The sequence below is a fragment of the Pinus tabuliformis genome, chromosome J (genome assembly GCF_031772625.1).
Source record: "Pinus tabuliformis cultivar Carrire ecotype Pingquan chromosome J, CPIR1, whole genome shotgun sequence".
In the NCBI taxonomy this organism is placed as follows: domain Eukaryota; kingdom Viridiplantae; phylum Streptophyta; class Pinopsida; order Pinales; family Pinaceae; genus Pinus; species Pinus tabuliformis.
Genome location: NC_142295.1, coordinates 21,304,496 through 21,321,324, shown reverse-complemented (window position 1 = coordinate 21,321,324; position 16,829 = coordinate 21,304,496). Strand labels below are relative to the sequence as shown.

Sequence of the window (16,829 nt, the reverse complement as noted above, 5' to 3'; positions counted from 1 at the left end):
ACGATGGTACTGGGGAAAAACATGGTCAATCAAGGGAATATATTGGTCTAGTCGAGGAAATATATTTAACACTAAAGCAATAGTAAATGGCGCCAGACTGTCTAAATGACTCAGCTAGTCTATTGTGGTATTCACATAGTCTCTGCCCCAAGTCACGTATGATGCCTTTCCAATAAAGGCTGGTCGTATGCAGTGATACGTACAGCCTTGGAATATCCAATCAACTTTGAAGCCCAAAAAATAAACCATATAAAAACAAAAAATCAAACAAGGTCTCTACTCATATTTTATACGGACAGTAAGATTTGTTTTAATATGCCTCTATCTTAGGACCAATCAGAACTATTAAATGAGGAAAAACGAAAAACTTCAGAGAATATGACTCGGAACGGATATCATTGATATACAACATTGGATGATTACACCTCTCCCAATTAGAATATGCCCTCTAAAGATAGGCCTGCGTGTATTTGTGACAATGGATTTACTCTGCCAGAAAAATTGATTCTTTTGGACATACAACTAAAGAATAAATGGTACCTTAAAAACATGCAAATAATTGACCAGTAAAGACTGGTAAAATTCTAAGTGAAAAGAGTAACGACATCTTTTCGATATCCACGAACCATAAGAAGTCTGGGGATGTTCTCTACCAAAAGATCCATATACTCCATGTAGAGGTATGGAGGATGATTTGGTGGTGGTGGTGGCAAACTAACTAACACGACAGCTGCCATCCTTGAATACCGCAAGATAGTAGCATTTAGTTTCAAAGTAGTGTAAAGGAATTTATTAACTTGAAGCTCATTTATAGATGTGGACCCTCCTTCTGCATTCATTTTCCTCTTCATGTCTGCAGCCTGCAATGCTATGCGTTTCCGTGCTCTTGAAAATGCCTCCATGGCATCTTCACGTCCAGTTTCTAAACCTTGATCTTCTTTGTGTGCCTCCCATGATTTCATGGTAATGACAATTACTTCAGCTTGCATGCGAAGGTCGTACAGAAACTTTTTTACATCTGTTTTCAACTCCTCTGCCTCGGTGTCCTCTTCGGCGATGCAGAATACCTGAATCTTACAACTCTCAAAGCTTTCCTTCGTAAGTAAGAGCTGAGAAAGAAGCAACATGAGACCACCATCACGTACTATCCAATAAAGGTCAATTGTTCCAAACTGTTTCTGGTACTCTCCTGGCCATTCATCCAAACCTTTCACTGTGACAACTGCTTTATTAGCGACAATACAGTCATTTATGATGCTAACAAATGTTTCTGAGATCTCTTTCGAATTTTCTTGTCTCCATATTTCTGGGTAACGCATTACAACAATGTTGGGCTTAAGATTTCCAAGGCCCATTGTTTGGACAATACCACGAAAGCCTTCTTGCATGTTCTCAGCTACAATGATTTCTGCAACCCCTTCACAGTTCTTATAATCAATATATGCAGCCAATTGTCGACATGCAACTTTTGCTTCTTCGGCCTTTTCATTGTAGTCGCCATCTAATATTGAAACGAAGATTGACATGCCCCGACCCTTTTTCTTCATGCAATTTGCAAAATCAGCTAGCTTTGGATGACAAGGCACATTCTCAGGTAGTTTGCCCCATGGCCTACAGAATATCAGGGGAATTGGGTACCAGTTCTTTGGATGGACTTGATTCGCTGCATTAAGAACATTTACATATATAAGACAATACTTCCTTGATGTAATAATATGAAAGGTTAAACTCCATATTTCCATATTTACAAAAAATGTAATTAAATAAAAGTGTAAACATTGCTGTAACAAACCTTAAAGTGAAAATTACTCAGCCATGTTTTTTTCAGCAATTCCTCAGCTTACATCCGTAAGGACATGTGACATGTAACATGTGTATATGGTTCCAATTTTCTGTGTTATAAGTGCCCTCCTCTATCCATTACTGAGCTGAGTTCATTGGCAACAAAAGACAAATTCCCAGATCCGTGTTCATGCAAAGAGGTTGGTTTGTCTGTTGGTAGGTAAATGGACTCCTAGTACAGAAAGTGAAATCAATATAGTGGACTCCTAGTACAGAAGGTGAAATTGATACAGTGGACTCCTAGTAGCCACGGTGAGTGCAGTATGGTTGACTATTAGTACGCAAGGTGAATGCAATATAGTTGACTCTTAGTACCCAAGGTGAATGCACTATGGTGTATCTTATACGCTTGCTAGATCCAATACTCAGCCAATGACTTAAGTTTTAATGAAGGAATGCTTTTCAGAAACAATTAACTGATAACACAAATAAACATACATTTTCAATTTTATAGTACCAACTGAAAATGCAAGGGCAGAAAGTTCAGGCGAGGTCACTTGCAATGTACCCATGAAACACAACCCCTGAAAATCTGATTAAGTAATGACGAAAACAACTGTGCTATCTGAAGCACATTTTCTACATTGTTTACAATGATGTTTTTTTCTCATGGTCTTAGGTGTTGATTTTGTAGCAATGGTTGGTCTTCATAATTTATATTTTAGCCCTTGTAATGTATAATGAACTTGGAAGACATGTTCTTCATATCATTTTCATTGTTTAGCCCTTGAAAGAATCAATATAAGACATTTTCTTCATATCCGATTTAAAAGAGAAAATTTCGAAATTTTAATTTTGAATTTTTGGCTCCAAACTAGTCAAGTCGGCCCTCCCGCAAGTCAAGTCGGCCCCAGTGAAGAGACATACCCATTAGGACAGGCAGATCGCTATATATAGAGCATTCGACCTCCTCCACAAGGCGCCATTCGATCTCACACAAGACAAGTAATATTCTGGGCATCTGTGCAAAGAAGAAGAAGGACGAAGAAGGACAAGTTCATCTCTAGCATCTATCTCTCTCTCTCTTTCTCTTGACTTCGCACGTGTGATATTCTGGGCAGTTTCTGGGCAGCAGTGCGAATTTTTGGGCAGCAGAGCCGATTTTCTGGGGATATTCTGGGAGGCCAAAATTTGGCCTAGGCATATCAAAAAGGGCCGAGGTTGAAGGGCAGAAGTTTGACTTGACAAGAGGGTTGTTTGACCAGGTTTGACCATAGTCTTGTTGGTCAATTTGATCTCATAGTTGACTAGCTGCATTAGATGTATCTCTTGTTGAACTGAAGAATTTCTCTAAGGAAAAGGTTGTTGGGTTTTTCCCCCAAGTGGGTTTTCCCAAGGTAAATCTTGTGTTCTCTTTGTGCATTGTGATCTCTACTGTCCTTATGCATTTATGGTTGAATTTCTGAAGTGTAATTGCTTAATGATAAACTGGAATTGCTAAAAGAAGATCTACATCATTTGAAGTAATTATCAGTATTTCAGAAATTAGTGCTTGTATCTATTGCACTTGAAAAATCTATTGATTTTGTAGTAGCAGATAAGACGAACAATTTTCTTCAAGATAACTATTTCCAATGATCTATTTTTGGCTTCTTAAAGCATTCAAATCATCAAGCAGTTACACATAAGAAATTTTTAACCATTAAGCACAATAGAGCAGTAGAAGATCACAATGAGACAATGAAACAAAAGACCAAAATTTTTGGGACAAAACACCACAATGGGGAAAACCCAGTAAGCTTCCCTTATGAGAGATTGTTCAATTCATCAATTTGTACATCAGAGAATTCCAGTCAAAAGGTCAACAATTTACCATATTAAATACCAAGTCAAATAGAGTCAAAGTACAGAGAGTCAACGATCTGCTGACAATACACATTCTGGTCAAAGCGCCGAAATTCGGTCTGCAACTTCCACAGAAAATCTCGGTCAAATTGCATTGGTCAACGCCCAGAAATAGGTGCAAAACTTCGGTCAACAAACAATCAACAATCTAGAGAATGTTAGATCTTAGACTTAGATTGAAACATCGACCAAATCCTAATGATGTGATCAATCCAAAAGACATTATTAATCCAGAGAAGATTCGGCCTTCAGTCCAGATTCAAAGATTCGATCAACAACAGAGTCAAGCCAAGTCAACACAGGTCAACATAGGTCAAACATAAAGTCAATTCATTGCTCAAAGTCTCCTTCTCCTTCGCACATGTGAGTAGATTCCTTTGCTAGAACAAGTTGAATGATTGAGTGATGTGATGCCCAAATGAATTGACCCTCTTGCCAATATATACATGTTCAATAAGAGGGGTTTTGACCAAGGGTCAAACCCCTTCGACTGGTGGGGCCGACCTGTCAAAATAGGGCCGACTTGGACAACAGAAGAACACTAATTTCTCCTTTGACTTGGATGATGAAAATACTGACCGCAGCTACAATTCCTCAACACTCGCTCTTAGCCAAGAAGGTACTTTTCATTCTCTCAACAAACGTACAAATTTCTATGAAAATTTCTGAATCTAACACATCAGAAACCCCTACTGCACTTACAGGTTTACAATCTCCTATTTGTTCTTTACATTAACAAGTCATTTAATTGCATAAACATTGAAGTAAACACTATTGCAGCCTTCACAAATATATAGATCATGTACTGAAATAAACTGAGACAATCACAGAAGGGACACCGTTATTTTTGGGCAATTGTCCCTGGAAAAACCCAATATGGAAAAATCAGTGCAGCATATAGAGGGTTTGTATTATTAAGCTGATTTCGTGAATACAACTAGGGTGCCAGAAATGGCTCACCCAACTGAGAATATCCTCGACAGTAGTACCTCTATCCGGAGACAGGTATTCTAGCAAAATCAACAACCGAATGATCAAACCCCATAGTGACTCTGACTGTTCCCTATGCTGGACAGCGAAAGCTACTCCAAGCATTGCTCCATAACTGCTTCACCCTCTCCTGGCTCAGAATCTGTTGATATGCTCTCAATTTGCCCCACAAATCTCCCAGCGCTGCCTCTAAATCCCTCTACAACTCTTGTGTAAGCCTCTACGGCTTTTGCGTCAGCCTTTACGGCTTTTGCGTCAGCCTTTACGGCTTTTGCGTCAGCCTTTACGGCTTTTGCGTCAGCGTCCTCTACACCAGCTCCTACGGCCTCTGCGTCAGCCCTTCTTGGGTCTGCGTTATCTCTCCCAGCACTGCACTGCCTATCTGTTATATATTCTTCGGCCTCATGTCGAACTGCTTCTTCAGCCTCCTGTTGAACTGCCCCTCACTGCAAATCACTAACTCGATTTCCTCAGCAAACCTTGCCCCAGAAAATCAAATTCTTGATCTCTCTTAATGTATATCCAACTGACCCTCAAGCCTCCCCTTATACTTTTCCTGTTGACGATTCAATGACCAAGATTAAGTCCCTAATCAATGGCTCGGATTAGAACCGGCTTGATCCTCGTCACTTAGAACTTTCTCACCCATTTTATATTAATATTTTTATTTTCCTAAGTTTAGACTTAGGAACCCATTAAAAATATTAATTATTTTAATATCTCTTCATCTAGATGGAATTTCTCCAAACGATTTTTGGGTCTTGGAGATCTCATGTGCCTTAGCCTCTCCACCAAATTTCATGGCTAGAGCATATCCGATGCTACCCAAAATCAACACTCCCTCTTAACAAGGAATGTGCTCTAACAATGTTTCACCATAGAAGCATCAAACTGATCCTCTGCATCGGTCCTCTGTGTTGATGTTTGGCTTGTTGCCCCACATCCACTGCACTACTGCTTAGGGTATTCTATCCGGGTGGAACTAAGATGGACTCAAGCTTTTAGCCACTCTAGGTACCATTAGGCTTACTAGCTAACCATCAACCCAGGGATCTAGGTGCATATCCAAGGTCGGAGTTCCACGACTAATGCCTTCAGGATCTAGATATCATCACATAGGCCAGCCAAATGTCCTCCCAAGCATCCACCATTAGATGCTTCATCTCTCCCTAATAAACTAGATATATCCATTTGTCCAAGAATGCTTCCCAAGTGTTCAACCTTCTTATGGAGAGAGTTACCTGTACAAATACAACCCCAATCAGTAATAAACTTTCAAATACATAAATAAGTAAACACAAACCTTTGAGGTCCTCATTCATTCGAATGTTGCTTATGTCATCATCAAATTATCCAATCTACAAATTGTTGGAAGCTTTCTTCTTCTTTCATTTCTTCAACAACACCAAATACATCTTCAGATCTTCTCAAGACTTTTGTTTGCAACTTCATGAACATTTATCGATAGTACCTTTGCTTACCTCAAAGTATTCACTATCATAATATGCCCACCCTCTCAATTGGGGAGATACTTTATTTTATCCAGGCTCCCTCTCAACTTAGAGAGATCAACCACTTTCTTCTTCTATAACATCAAAGAACCCTTGACGGCTTCATTCCTTCTTACCGTACCAAGGTCATATAGATCATCATCATTCACATAACTTCCTTCATCATGCTTATCAATATTATCAGGTCATCTTTACTTACGAACATCTTCAATATCTTGAAGATTATGTACCTACAAAACTTTTAATAACAAGTATGAACATACAGAAGCATGAAGTTAACTATATCAGAATCATATGGAAGCATTTTGACTTTAGACATTAAACACCTAAACCTAGTTAGGTTCATAATCAGCAAAAGTTACATCTCTTTACATACTAAATTTCAACTTTGAGACACAAAGCCTTAGATATCAGCAATTCAATCAAATAGCAATCCAATCATAGTGTTTTACATCAACAATATGCTTTTACATGTCAGACTTCAATTAGGGTTAGTTGCAAACCCTAGATTTTATCATCAAAACTAAATCGTAGTGAAAATTAAAAACATCATCATCTCCTGGAATATTAATTTCTACTAGGGCTTTGCTACATACCCTAGAATTCATAAACTAAAACATGAGTCTCAACGCATATACCTATCTAGGATTTCACGTACTAGCATTTTATATCAATATTCATATGTACTAGGTAAACCCAAGACACAAACATGAGTACATCAAAGTTATATATACAGCAATTTTCACTGGGCTAGGATTTCGATCAAACATACGAACATACACCTAGGGCTTCATTCCTAGGATCTTACTATAGTCATTACATGGGTTTTGCTCATCAACCCTAAGTTACCAAACCTTAAAGATCTAGGATTTCAATACATAATTTAGACATTAATAGAAAACCCTAAAGGGCTAGGGTTTCTATAATATCAAAACACTAAACATCAAAAGAATATGAATTCTAGATTTCATCAACAACCCTATGTAGACTAGGGTTTCATAATCAATATTGGCATACCCTTAGCAAGAAGAGGTTAGGGTTTTGTAGTGAACCCTAAAGGTTAGGGTTACACAAGAATGATCAAATAATATCATAAGGGTAGACTCAATCTAATGATTAATCACCCTAACAAGCATCTTTGTTATTCAAAACCCTAGACATAACAATGTTAGTAATGTAAAGAAAATTTCAAAAGAAGAATGATCGTACCTTTTATATGAAGAGAACTTTATAACAAAGCTTATAGTCTAAGGCCTACCTTTGAGTTGCTCCTTAACAAATGTTGCAGTACATCAATTCTTGAAGAGCTTTTCTTTGCAACAAAACTTCTTCCATGCTTCAAATTTATCCTTTGAGGTCTCCTCCATAACCTTTGTGTATTCTGCAATCTTTTCCTACCATGGAAAATACAAAGAAATGGTTATTAGCATATAATATAAACAAGTCTCGATGTGAGGAGGAAACCAAACATGAAAGGATGATACAAAGAAAAAAATACTTATCTTTCGTAAAATGGGGAAGGCTCCCTCTTAACCCAAACTTTGAGGGATACCTACAACTTATCAAAAATTCAAAAATGTCCTAACAAGACGTATTGGACCTACAAACTCTAGAAATCAAAACATAAAGGAAAACAATTAAAACTTAAAATAGAAGACTAAGAGGGATATGTGTGAGAGAGAGGACTTAGTAGTATAAGTCCTTGACTTCTGATTCTTTGGTCTTGTTCTTCTTAGGTGGAGCTTCATCGGTAACATTTGCTTGATCCCTATCTCTCTTCTTATTCCTTGGATTCTCCGGACATTGATTTTTGTAGTGACCCATCTTGTGACAATTGTAACATTCGATCTTGGATAGGTCAACCTTCTTCTTTGGTCCTTTGAACTTCTTGAAGGTTCCCTTCTTCTTGTGATGAGCAGAATAGGCATTAGAGATGTTTTCTTCTTCATCCTCCTTGTTGTTTACTAACGATACTCAAGCTTCTTCTTGATTGCATGCATTCCACATTTGTTCAAATGTTGGAGTATCCTTCCAACTATTAAGTCTTGATGCAAAGGCACTCCAAGATTTTGGTAGTCCTAAAAGAGCAGTAATTACGAGCTCCTTTTCTGGGACAATTTCATCTATTGCTTGGAGTTCATCTCTGATTCTAGATATCCTTATAAAGTAGGATGATACAATATTGTCTTTTGTCATCTTAATAGTTCTTAATTCATTCTTGAGACTTGCTATTTGACCAATGTTCTTGATGGTGAATAATTTGGAAAGAGCCTCATACATTTCTTGAGCGGAATCTATGTTGGATATGTATGGGATGAGGTTGTCTTTTACTCTATCCACTATTAGGTTCATGGTCAAGATTTCGGTTTCTCTAAACTTTGTTTTCTCTGCTTCACTTGATTCATCTGCAGGCTTCTTGACTTTTCCTTGAACAAGATCTAAAACTTTGTTCTTTTCGAGGATGAGATCTATCCTCTTTTTCCAGGCCCTGTAGTTGGAGGCTCCTTCTAGTTTGTTTTCTCCCTTCATTGAGTTTGACATAGTTCCTATAGATAGTAGACTTATCTCCTTATATGATCCTTTTTCCTTAATGACCTTCCTTTGATCTCCTTTTCCTCAATAGATCTTCAACCTGCCTTTTTCCTTCTTCTTCACCTTAGCTTTGATACCATGTTAGAAAATTAGAAAGGCAAAAAGATTTTCTTATGCTAATAATTACTCGTGATATTATTATGTTCTTATTAACTTCTTTATGTTCTTTCTTTATCTTAGTTTCATCAAGCAATTACAAACACCAGAACACGAAGTTCAAGTACACCAAATGTAGGCACTCAACCAAGGCTAAAACCCTTATATAGGGGAAAACCTAGTCAAAGAACTCTTCATCTAGTAGATTCAAAATGAGATAGACCAATACCATAGACCTTCATCCTCCACCAAGTCAGCCTTCCAAGATGATTTAGCAATTTCCAGTTGTCTCTTCTTGTCCAACACCTTCAGCCCAGCAACAATCCATAAATTCGACCTCCTAGCTACATAATTTTGACCCCAACTTTAGAATTTCGGCCTTCCTAGTCACTGCAGAATTTCGGCCCCCTGTAATACTCCAAGAATTCACACGTGTAGGATGGGAGAGAGAAAAACTTGACTTCTCTTGCTTGATAAGGTCCTCCTTCTTTGCTAGCCCTTTCCTCTTCTTCCTTAGAAATTCACATTTTTTTCTGGCCCCAAAAGTTGCAGATCAAACTTATGAGTGTGAGTGACAAATGAGGTTGAGTTGTTGCCTTATATAGGTGTTTCTGCCCCTCAATTTAGGTCGACTTGTCCAGTTTGAGGCCGACCTAGTGGAAGAAGCCTAATTGACCTATTTTACAATAAAATAAATTTCTTCTTTGACAAATAGAGCCCAAGAAGGGTCTTTTACATTATGACATGGACAAGGACACTTGACATAAACGCTAGAAGTCTTCAATGGAGACTTTTACCTAAAAACAATTGACCCAAGCTTGAAACACGTGCTTTAATAAGTCAATTTCTTTAATAATATAATTTATTTTTCTTTCTTTTGACAAATATATTTCATTATGACTCAAATACAATTATGAAGACCAAAACTAGTTACATTCTTCAACACCCATCCCATAATCCCCTAACCATTACAAAACTTATATCGTAGAAGGCAAGATACATGTGTTAGAAAATATAATGCACTTCCCACATGGTTTTTTCTCAATTTCAAGGTTTACATCCTTAAAAATACCCATTCATGGGAATATGAAACACTTCCAAGATTCCAGAAACTAAGTTGAACTTCCATTTTGAGCTTGTGGCCTATCTGTTTGAATGAACTATCATAGTCCTAACTTTCTCTTGCATATTGCATATGTAGAAGAAAATTTTCTATTACTTAACCATTTATAGGTTGGTTATGAGCTCTTGCATATTGCATATGTAGAAGAAAATTTTCTATTACTTAACCATTTATAGGTTGGTTATGAGCAATGACAAATCTTGACCACAAGGCCACAGGCCAATGGCAACTGAAGCACACTTTAAGAAAGGCATTGGTTGGCATGCCCACACAAATCCTGATTACATTGTGAAGCTAACAGAGTTGAGAGCATATCCCAGAAACCATGACATGATAGACATTTGAATCCCTAATTCTCCAAGCTGACATAGTTCTCTTCAAAACAAAATATAAAATACATTTTTAAAAGATGTAGGAAAATCACCTCCTAAGGAGCGAAGACTTCGCAAAGCAAGTTGGAAATATGCACTTTTGAAACCATCTCCCCAGTCACCAGCTTTCCCCTTGAGACATACATAATAGTATAAAAGGCTTGCAAGTGCTAAAGAGACAATAGTGAATGTCCAAGATATCAGGAACATGATAACTGTAAAAAAGAAGACACAGTTAAAACAACAATACACATTTTACTATGAGCAAAAGAAAAAGGAATAAAATTCAGAATTTATCTTCTCATAACCAGTTCCACAAATTTACCAACAAAGGGTGTTCTATCACCACAAGAACTAGAGACAACTTAATAAACAGACGAATATGGATATTTATAGCTACTGCTACACTCCATTGGCTGAAGAAAATAATCTTGAAAAGTAAATTTCCTAGATACCTTGACTGGAATCAAATAGAAATGGAGATTGGAGCTTTACCAATACAAAGCATAGCACCAATAAGTGAAAGGCTCCAATGGTGAAATTTCCACCTTGGGCGCCAGCTTGGTGCATCCAGAAGATCCAAAAGGAAACATGACAAGTTCACACCAGAATAGCATAGAAGGAAGAACATAGTTATCACGGGTGAGATCAGATCAATATTTCCAAGTACTACACAGGCAGCACAGATAAACGCTGTAAAAAGAGTTGCAAGATATGGTTCAGTACTGTCAGCAGCCTTGAAGTATTTCAGTATTGGGATAATATCATCATTAGCAATTGCTGCAAGCAGGCGAGGAGCGCCTGTAAGACTCTGAAGTGCTGCTCCAAGAGTGGATAAGATAATACCAATGTAGATAACTGCTGGCACTGGCCAAGCGACTGTTGCTGTCAGAAGCCTGACCAAACATATTAAATGCACAAATTAGCTTTTGAAGGGTAAGATGGATTAACAGATTTGTTAATTTTTGGAGCATTGTATCAACAAAAGGACAGAATCAGTTTGCATCACAATTGGTAAGCAAATCCACCACTCAGAGAATCTTTAGTTTAATAACTGAATTGCAAAGAGATTTAATAAAATGAAGCATGCGAGACATGTGGATGAGAGCATGTGATCTTACACCAAGAAAACAAGAATTACGATAATTATCTAAAAAAAGAACGGATCAAAAAAAAAATACCTGTCTGTTAAAAGCGCCTCTCTTGTGGCTACAGCTCCAAACATCAATACAGAAACCAAATACATAGCAGTAGTAGTACCAATTGCTGCCAATGTTCCAATAGGTATTGAACGCTGAGTGTCTCTTAAGGATGCAGAACGATTTGAACCAGCCATAATGCCAGTCACAGCAGGAAAGAAAAGTCCCAGCAATGCCCTGAATAAACCAGAAGTGATTAGAAAAAGATTTCAGATAGTTTATTTGAGAAAGAAATGTAGATTTATATGCTAGTAAGAAAATAAATTGTTGCAATTGTGAATAACACAAGGTTATACGTACAACATATAATGCTGATAGGATCCCAATATTGTGAAATTGATGATTAGCTGCACATGCACCATTGGACATGGGGCACGCCAAAGTATTGCTGTGAGTCTGCAACTATTGATTGATGTTTCGTTCTGCTCTAGGCCAGGGTTGATGTAAATTATTAGGCAGCCATATCACTAAGAGACTCTAGGGGTCTAGATATGAGCTTGTGTGAACCAGCAGTGGGTTTGAGAAGGCGGTGGGTTTGAGATGGACAAGTAGGTTAGAGAAAGGAAACATTAATTAGGTCTTTGTCAAGAAACACTCAAATGGTTGGAAAGAGACTAAAGTAAAACCTTATGCTTTGATATAACACCAATGAATGAACCAGTGTTGAAAAAATCGGCGAGGGTCTAGAAAACATCTTTTTGGAAACATTGGTGAAAAAATCGACAAAAATTGAAAAACTGCAGCAAACATTAAAAAATGCAAAAATTAAAATATATTCAGTTTTTGTTGGGCATTGGATAATCCAGCGCTCCCCATGTGTTTCGTGACATGTGCTTAACCGCCTTTCGAGGATCTGTTAACTTTGGCGATGTGTCAATTTATTAACACCTATGGATTTTGGTGTAACGGCAATCATGATTCCAACAAGTGGTATCAAAGCCAAAGGTCTCGAGTTTGAAACACCCCTGGCTTGCACTAGGGGGAGATTGTTGGGCATTGAATAATCCAGTGCTCCCCATGTGTTTCACGACATGTGCCTAACCACCTCTTGAGGATCCGTTAACTCTGGCGATGCGTCAGTTTACTAACACCTACGGGTTTTGATGTAACGACAATCATGATTCCAACATTTTTGTAATAATTTTAAACATATAAATAAACAACAACATTAGATAAACACATTGGCACATAAATATGAAGAAAGCATTGATATATATGATATGGTGGATGCCAAATAAAAAGATACATCAAAGGCGATACTAAATCCTTATGAACTCTGATAGTTTTCCAATCAAGGACTCAAATGTGGAGAAGCGATACAAAATAGCATCACATATATAAATGTATCTCGTCATCATGAGTTATATGTACAAAGGCAAAAGAAACAGAACTAACAACTAGCTATCTAAGATCAATGCCCTCTCTCCCTTTTACAGGAAAGGATGATGGGTTGTTTGTCAGGCCTTCCCTTAATAGCAGAAGGCCCTGGCCCTGCACCAAATGTCAGACGATCATTGATGGGTATAGAATTGTGCTCATCAATATTTGTAGAAGGTGGTGTTAATGCTAGCATATTCTCCTCCACCTCAGGATCCTCCCCTTGCTCCTCCTGTTGTTGTACTCAGGGTTGCTAGCATATTCTCCTCCACCTCCTGATCCTCCCCTTGCTCCTCCATTTGCTTCATCTATAGTTAGAGATTGTAATAGACATACACCAAGTCATTAAGACATGAGAACTCCAACCTATAGGAGTGCCATAAAAAAATTAATGATTCTTGATTCTTAAGGGTCATAAATTACAATAAATGCAATGTTGAGTTGAAGTTCAAAGTTATAACCTATTGTGCTTCTTTGAGTGTATTTTCTCAAATACACTCCAATTGCGCTCACATCTCGAAGCGCTACAGGTTTGACTGAGGAGTCTGATGGCCAATTTCTGTAAATTTGGTGCCCTTGCACCATAGTTTCTCCAACAAACATCTACAACAAAATAAAGAAAACATAATTGTTGATTTGGGGTAGCATCAGATGTGATCTAGCCATGAAAATGGGTGGATAGGCTAAAGCACATGAGATCTCCAAGTCCCAAAAATGGTTTGGGGAAATTCTGCCGGGTGAAGGAGATATTAAAATAATTAATATTTTTAATGGGTTCCTAAGTCTAAACTTGGGAAATAAAAATATTAATGAGTATTAATATAAAAATGGGTTAGAAGGTTCCAAAAGTCATGGATCAAGCCAAATCTAATCTTAGCCGTTGATCAGAAATTTAATCTCGACCGTTGAAGGACCAACAGGAAAAATATAAGAAGAGGCTTGAGGGTCAGTTGGAGAACATACTGAGGGACACTAGTTAGTTCGATTTCTGGAGCGAGGTTAGTTGAGAAATTCGAACTAGTGGTCTGGAGAGTAGCAAGAGGCAGTGGGTACGGAACAGAGAATTGGGAACAGCACCAGAAGACCAGCGCAAAGATTGGAGAGGCAGACGCAGAGCCTCTCAGGTGTTGATTTGGGGTAGCATCGGATGTGCTCTAGCCTTGAAAATTGGTGGCGAAGCTAAAGCACATGAGATCTCCAAGACCGAGAAATGGTTTGGGTAGAATCTAACCAGTTTGGGAGATATTAAAATAATTAATATTTTTAATGGAGTCCCTAAGTCTAAACTTAGGGAAAATAAAATATTAATGTGAATTAATATAAAACTGAGTTAGAATGGTCCAAAAGTCATGGATCAAGCCAGATCTAATCTTAGCCATTGATTAGGGACTTAATCTCGACCGTTGAATTGTCAACGAGAAAAGTATAAGAAGAGGCTTGAGGGTCAGTTGGAGAACACACTGAGTTGATCAAGAATTCGATTTTCTGGGGCAGGGCTTGCTGAGGAAATCGAAGGAGTGATCAGAGTTGCAGTTGAGGGGCAGTGAATATAGTAGCAGAGAGGCAAAGATAGTACCGAGAGCATCAGCGCAGAAGCTAGGAGAGGGTTGACGCAGAGCCAGCTAGAGGCCACGCAGAGGCAACCAAAAGCCACGCAAAGCCAGCCAAGAGGTGCATAGAGCCTGAGGAAGGCCAGCATGGGAGACGCAAAGGCTCCAGAGGCTGACGCAAAGCCTCGAGAGGCTGACGCTGGGCCAAATAGGCTGATGTTGGGCCAGAGAGGCTGACGCAGACCCTAGAGGCTAACGCTGGGAGATTTCGTGGGTCAAATTGGAGCTAATATCTGTCTCCGACTGAGAGGTACTATTGCCAAGGGCATTCTCTATTGGGTGAGCAATTTCTGGCACCCAGATTGTATTCTGAAACTACTTAATAATAAAACCCTCTGATAGCTGCACCGATTTTCCCGCATTGGGTTTTTCTGGGGCATTAGTCAAAAAATAACTGTGTCACTTGTGTTCTTGTTTCTTTCAGTTGATGATCTGTATGTGTTGATATTGTACTTGTATTTATTTTCAGTATTTACATGGTAAATAGCTTGTTAAGTAAATGAACAAGTAGGAAGAAATAAATCAGATAGTACAGGAAGAATTTCTGACGGATAGACTTAGAAATTCCAACATCAGGCAGACGCAGAGGCAGCAGATTCCACAGTCACTGGAGGGCCTGCGTGGGTGACGCAAAGAGGCCCAGTATTGATGCAGAGAGGCAAGAGCTGACGTAGAGAGTCTGGGAGCTACGTAGAGGCCAGCAAGCCTGACGCTGAGACTGGGAGAAGTGCTGGAGAATTTTTCTCTGTTGGGTAAGCCAGTTTGGCACCCAGTTGTACTGAAGAATTGCTGAATAATAAAATCCTCCTCTATTGCATCGATTTTCCCACATTGGGTTTTCTCGGGGACAATTGTCCAAAATATCTGTGTTGTTGTGTTGATTCTTGTGCATGTGTTTGTTTCTGTATTATGGTGTGATATCTGCAGCAGAATTTATTTTAATGTTTAATGAAGGGTTTTCGTAAATAACTTATTGAGAAATAAGTAGGTAAAATAGAATTTTCACATGGTATCAGAGCAAGTAATCAGAGACAGGAAGGGAAAATCAATTATGGGTCAAGACCATGATGTTGAGGCATCTACGTCAGGAGACTCACAGATTTTCAGAAAATTGCAGAAGAGACAGTAATTTCGATTTGTCTATGTTGGCTTCTAGGCTGGAAGAAGAAGTGGCTTGTGTGACTAGCTCTGCATCATCAGAGGTATGGTATATCGACAGTGGAGCCTCTTGGCATATGACGGGAATTCGGGAATGTTTTGTCAGATTATCAGGAGGAGAGGATGAACTTTCAGATCACCATGGGGAACAAAGCAAAGTGTACTCCAATAGGGAAGGGTACCATAGTTTTTCAAACAAAAACGGGAGAGCGGTTCCATGCTACCAATGTGCTACATGTACCAGGATTGGGGATAAACTTACTTTCTGTGTCGCAACTTCAAGGCAAAGGCTATGACATTTTCTTCATCAAGGAGAAAGTATACGTCAAACACCCAAGCTGGAAAAAGAAAGTGCAGATCGGGATCAAAAGTAACAGGTTGTACAGACTACAACTAGAATCACCAATGGCACTAATAGGCAGTGATGGAGACAAGGATTTGAACGAACTATGGCACAGAAGAATGTGACATTTGCACCATGGGGCTTTGAGAATTCTCAAGAACACTATAACAGGAGTTTCGGATCTTAGTACAGAACGAGATGATGTATGCAAAGGATGTGCTCTAGGAAAGTATGCTAAAGCAGCATTTCCTAGAAGTAAAAACAGGGCCAAGAGTGTACTAGGATTGATACACTCAGATATCTGCGGACCTATATCCACTAAAGCTCTTAGTGGTGTCGAGTACTTCCTCACCTTCAATGATGACCCATCAAGGAAAACTTGGATTTATTTTCTGAAAACCAAGGACGAGGTTTTTTGTCGATTCAAAAAGTTCAAGGCATTGGTGGAGAATCTGACTGGGAAGAAAATAAAAGTTTTGCGCTCAGATAATGGTGGAGAGTATGTCGATAAGGACTTCACTGATTTTTGTGCTAAGGAGGGCATCAGAAGAGAGTGGATAGCTCCTTACAATCCAAAGTAGAATGGAGTAGCAGAAAGGAAGAACAGGACTATCGTAGAAGCAGCTAGGGCCATAATGTATGATCAAGATATGCCAAAATTCCTGTGGGTAGAAGCATGCAACACGACAGTCTATGTTCAGAATAGAACTCCTCATCAGGCATTGGGCAAGATTACTCCAGATAAAGTGTTCACAGGGAAGACACCTAAAGT

The 16,829-nt window shown here is 38.6% G+C and overlaps 1 protein-coding gene across 3 annotated transcripts in view; it reads right to left on the bottom strand.

The window, feature by feature from the left end:
- Positions 1-250: 250 nt before the first annotated feature.
- Positions 251-16,829, bottom strand: part of LOC149225213 (cation-chloride cotransporter 1-like) — a 169,763-nt gene continuing 153,184 nt past the window's right edge. For all 3 annotated transcript variants that reach the window (XM_089376997.1, XM_089376999.1, XM_089376998.1), the window contains exons 10-13: positions 11,552-11,746; positions 10,866-11,266; positions 10,424-10,585; positions 251-1,663 (exon numbers count right to left, since the gene is read on the bottom strand). In XM_089376997.1, the coding sequence (XP_089233123.1) occupies positions 585-1,663; positions 10,424-10,585; positions 10,866-11,266; positions 11,552-11,746 (1,837 nt within the window). In that variant the 3' untranslated portion in view covers positions 251-584. The remainder of the gene's footprint in view (positions 1,664-10,423; positions 10,586-10,865; positions 11,267-11,551; positions 11,747-16,829) is intronic.